The 3,556-nt window shown below is 38.8% G+C and overlaps 1 protein-coding gene across 1 annotated transcript in view; it reads right to left on the bottom strand.

Moving 5' to 3' along the window:
- LOC107104824 (disintegrin and metalloproteinase domain-containing protein 15-like) overlaps positions 1 to 3,556 on the bottom strand; it is a gene marked incomplete at its 5' end in the record, with an annotated part of 37,626 nt that overhangs the window by 5,753 nt on the left and 28,317 nt on the right. The window contains 3 exons of the mRNA XM_015404934.1: positions 441 to 506; positions 1,027 to 1,095; positions 3,007 to 3,075. Of these exons, the coding sequence (XP_015260420.1) occupies positions 441 to 506; positions 1,027 to 1,095; positions 3,007 to 3,075 (204 nt within the window). The remainder of the gene's footprint in view (positions 1 to 440; positions 507 to 1,026; positions 1,096 to 3,006; positions 3,076 to 3,556) is intronic.

Genomic DNA, 3,556 nt, shown 5'->3' with positions numbered 1-3,556 from the left:
AACGGATGTCAACCATCAGATAACCGACCTGGAACTGACGGCTGATGGATGGCAGACGCTGGCATACGGAGGGAAATTTATGCTAACCATTTCTTGAGGTATTCGCCGTATGTTGACGTGTTTCTGCGTCCTTCAGCGCGCTCATGACTTATACAAAACGCACCCATAACTTATCCAAGGTATGCCAGCGTTTGTACGTCAGGCATTCGCTGGTCTAAATCTTCAAGGTGTGACAGGCGCTTTAGCTTCCCAAAATGCTTTGCTGTCTGTCGACCATCTTGGATTTGAGAAATTGTTGTTGCATTTGCATTGGATGGCCAGCAGATGGCAGCGTACAGCAAGGAGTGTCCTATGCATGAAAAGGGTTAATCACTCTAGTCCTTTATGATCATGTGATCAATCAGCTCCAATCACACACGTTCTACCGCTGAGCTGCGTACCTGTGCAGGTGTGACAGGGTCGGGGGGGAGGGGCTTATTGGGCGGAGCTGGTCGACTCACCGGCAGCTAAAGTGTTAGCAAGGAGAAAGAGAAGAAGATGTAAACGGGACAGACAGGCTGCATGCAAACAGAAGTGATGAGCGTCATCTGGAAAAATCTGACTGAAGCTAGAAGGAACGGATCTACATGATCTAGATCTTCCACTAAAACCATTTACTGGTATTCAGGTTCTGATGTGAGAAAGAAACCAGTTCAATAATTAATCCTATAATCATTAGTTTTGTATTTTTTCTTTTCTTAGTCTTATTTTTCATGACTTTTTCTTGTCATAAAAAAACAAAAACATAAATGTTCTAAAAAAAAAATAAGAACGTAAACAAATAGCTATAAAAACTGGGAAATCTATTTAAGATGGAAAATGTATTAATAAATAGAAATAGATTTTATTTGAGAGCTAAATCTTAATGTCAGGATGATTATAAAACTTATAACTTATAATAAAAATCATCAAAAGGGAGAAAAACATGCGAACATCACAGGCAGCAGGACTGATTACAGGAGGGGCGGCGGCCAGCGCTCAGCCTACCTGGTTGCTGGGGGCGGGGGGGTCAGGGGGCAGAGGCTTGGTGGGGGCCGCTGGTCGCGGTTTAACCAACTGAAGCAGCAGAAATAAAAGCAGGAAAAGGAGAAGGTCAGAGTTCAGAGGGAGGCCGCTGATCCCGCTCTGTTAACGGATCATTAGCAGATCACTTTCAATCTACTTTACATTTCTAGATTCTGGAAATCAATCTACAACCGAGCATCGTCCTCCACCTCCTCTGGGAAAATGGCGGCGAATAGCGTTAATATAAAAAGCAGCTGGACTTCTGCTTCAAACACAAGAAGGAGCTGGTCACTGGTTTGATTTCAGAACCAGGCCAGACTGGGAGGCGTCTATGGAAGTAAATCTGTGTCGCTGGGATTTGAATTAAAAATGCAGCTGAAATTTTTATGTTTTTTGTAATTACTGTTTCGTATTGTCATTATTTCTACACAGTTGAAATTTCATGTTATTTTCTCTTCAAGCTAAAAATTCACATTATTATTTCAAAGTGATTACATTTTAAAAACTTATTTTTCAGTGTTTAAAAAATCTGCATATAAAAAAATTCAACCTTTTAAAATTCAAACTCAATATCTTAGAGTTAAGTATAAGTACAGTACGTCTCCAAAATATGACTTTGGTAAAAGTCCGAGTCACAGAATGAAATGTTACTTGAGTAAAAAAAAAAAATTTATACTCTTGGAAAGTATAAAGTACTTCAAAATATACTTAAGTACATGCAAGCTAACGCTAACTCAACGGTGAGTTTATTACTTTCATTTTTCTGTAGTTAGCTAACGCTAACTCAACGGTGAGTTTATTACTTTCATTTTTCTGTAGTTGAGTTAGCGTTAGCTAGCATTACCGGGTCCATGATGCTGGTTTTCCTCCCGTATGAGCGCCACAAGCGTCGCGTCACGTGACCAAGAAACCGTAACGGGATTGGCTGGGTGTTGGACGCCACGATCCATCGCTAATGTCTGTGACCTGAAGTAACCCTTCCCTTCTTACACTGAATTTAGACGCCGAGTTTAAGACGGTGAAATAGAGCCAGTTAAATCTCAGGAGGCTGAAAATATTGAGTTTGAATTTTAAAAGGTTGAATTTTTTTATATGCAGATTTTTTAAACACTGAAAAATAAATTTTGAAAATGTAATCACTTTGAAATAGTAATGTGAATTTTTAGCTTTTAGAGAAAATAACAAATTAAATTTCAGCTGTGCAGAAATAATGACAATGAATTTTTTTTAGGTCAAAAATGTGTTCTGAATATATTTTAACACTGAAACAGTGAGAACAAACACACAACATTTATATTTCAGTGGCATTTTTAATTCAAATCCCAGCGACACAGATTTACTTCCATAGACGTGGACTAGAGAGGCTCCGACCTGAAACTGGGGTCGGATATCGGCTTCGTGTTTAACATTAACAGACTCCTTAATGGCCGTTAGTCATCTTAGCATTCTGTCTAGTGACCTTAACTGCGTGTTAGCCCCTTTAATTCTTTTTAAATCCCCGTTAATCAGCTGTTAGCATCATTCTGAATAAAGCTAATATGGACGTTACTTTCATCCATATTCAAAACAGAAGCGTCTTAAAAACCAACAGAGGAAGCAGAGCTGAACTGATTCATAAACAAATGTAGAAAACCTTCAAGCTTTGGTAAAACTGAACATTTTTAGTTTCAGATCATGAAATAAAAGTTCAGATCAAACAAATAAAATCTAATGGAGAAAAGCTCAGACTCTGATCTATAGTTACAGGAATAATAGATTTTTTTCTCAATAGGAAGAATAACAGCTTGAAGATCTTTTTTTCCACATAGAATCGTTTTTCTTTTGTATTTTGCTTCCCTATAATTTCCCAAACAAACAATCTCACATGTTGACATGAACCATGAAGACAACACAGCTTCAGCGGGATGACAAACTACAACCAGAACCAGAACCAGCACAGAAACGGGTCAGGTGTTCCTTTACCTGCTGCAGGGGTGTTAGGGTGGGGTCAGGGGGGAGGGGCTTAGTGGGAGGAGCAGGTCTGTCATTAACCTGATTGAAGAGAAGACAGGAAGCAGAGTCAGACGGCGGCAGAAATGTTAATGTGGAGAAAAAGGGGAAGGAAAGCAGACGCTCTCTTTTCACTTCCTCAATCACGCAACAGTCTCGTTTCCTCCGACCAATCAGAGGCGCTTATTTCACTTCCTTTATCTGAGAGGCTCTTTTTCTCTAAACATGATAAAAGCTTCAAGAAATTACTACTGCAAAAAAAAACAAAACAAACAACATACAGCAGGAATAAACTGGTTTAAATGTGACTAAAGCACTAAAATGACTAAATGAACGAAGCAAACATCCACTTATTTACCTTTTAAGTATTTATTTCTAAAAAACTAAAATATGATCAGATGGGAGCTGTTCATTCTTAGTCATATTTCTTTACAGATGAGTGAAAATGTGATAAAACCCGAATGGCTCTGTTCTAAAACCATTCTGCTCTGCTTCATGATGATCTGTTCCCACATGGGATCAC

The sequence above is a fragment of the Cyprinodon variegatus genome, unplaced genomic scaffold (assembly GCF_000732505.1).
Source record: "Cyprinodon variegatus isolate N-32 unplaced genomic scaffold, C_variegatus-1.0 Scaffold1901, whole genome shotgun sequence".
NCBI classification, from domain to species: Eukaryota; Metazoa; Chordata; class Actinopteri; order Cyprinodontiformes; family Cyprinodontidae; genus Cyprinodon; species Cyprinodon variegatus.
The sequence above is the reverse complement of the archived record's forward strand: the minus strand, read 5'-3'. Positions and strand labels throughout refer to the sequence as shown.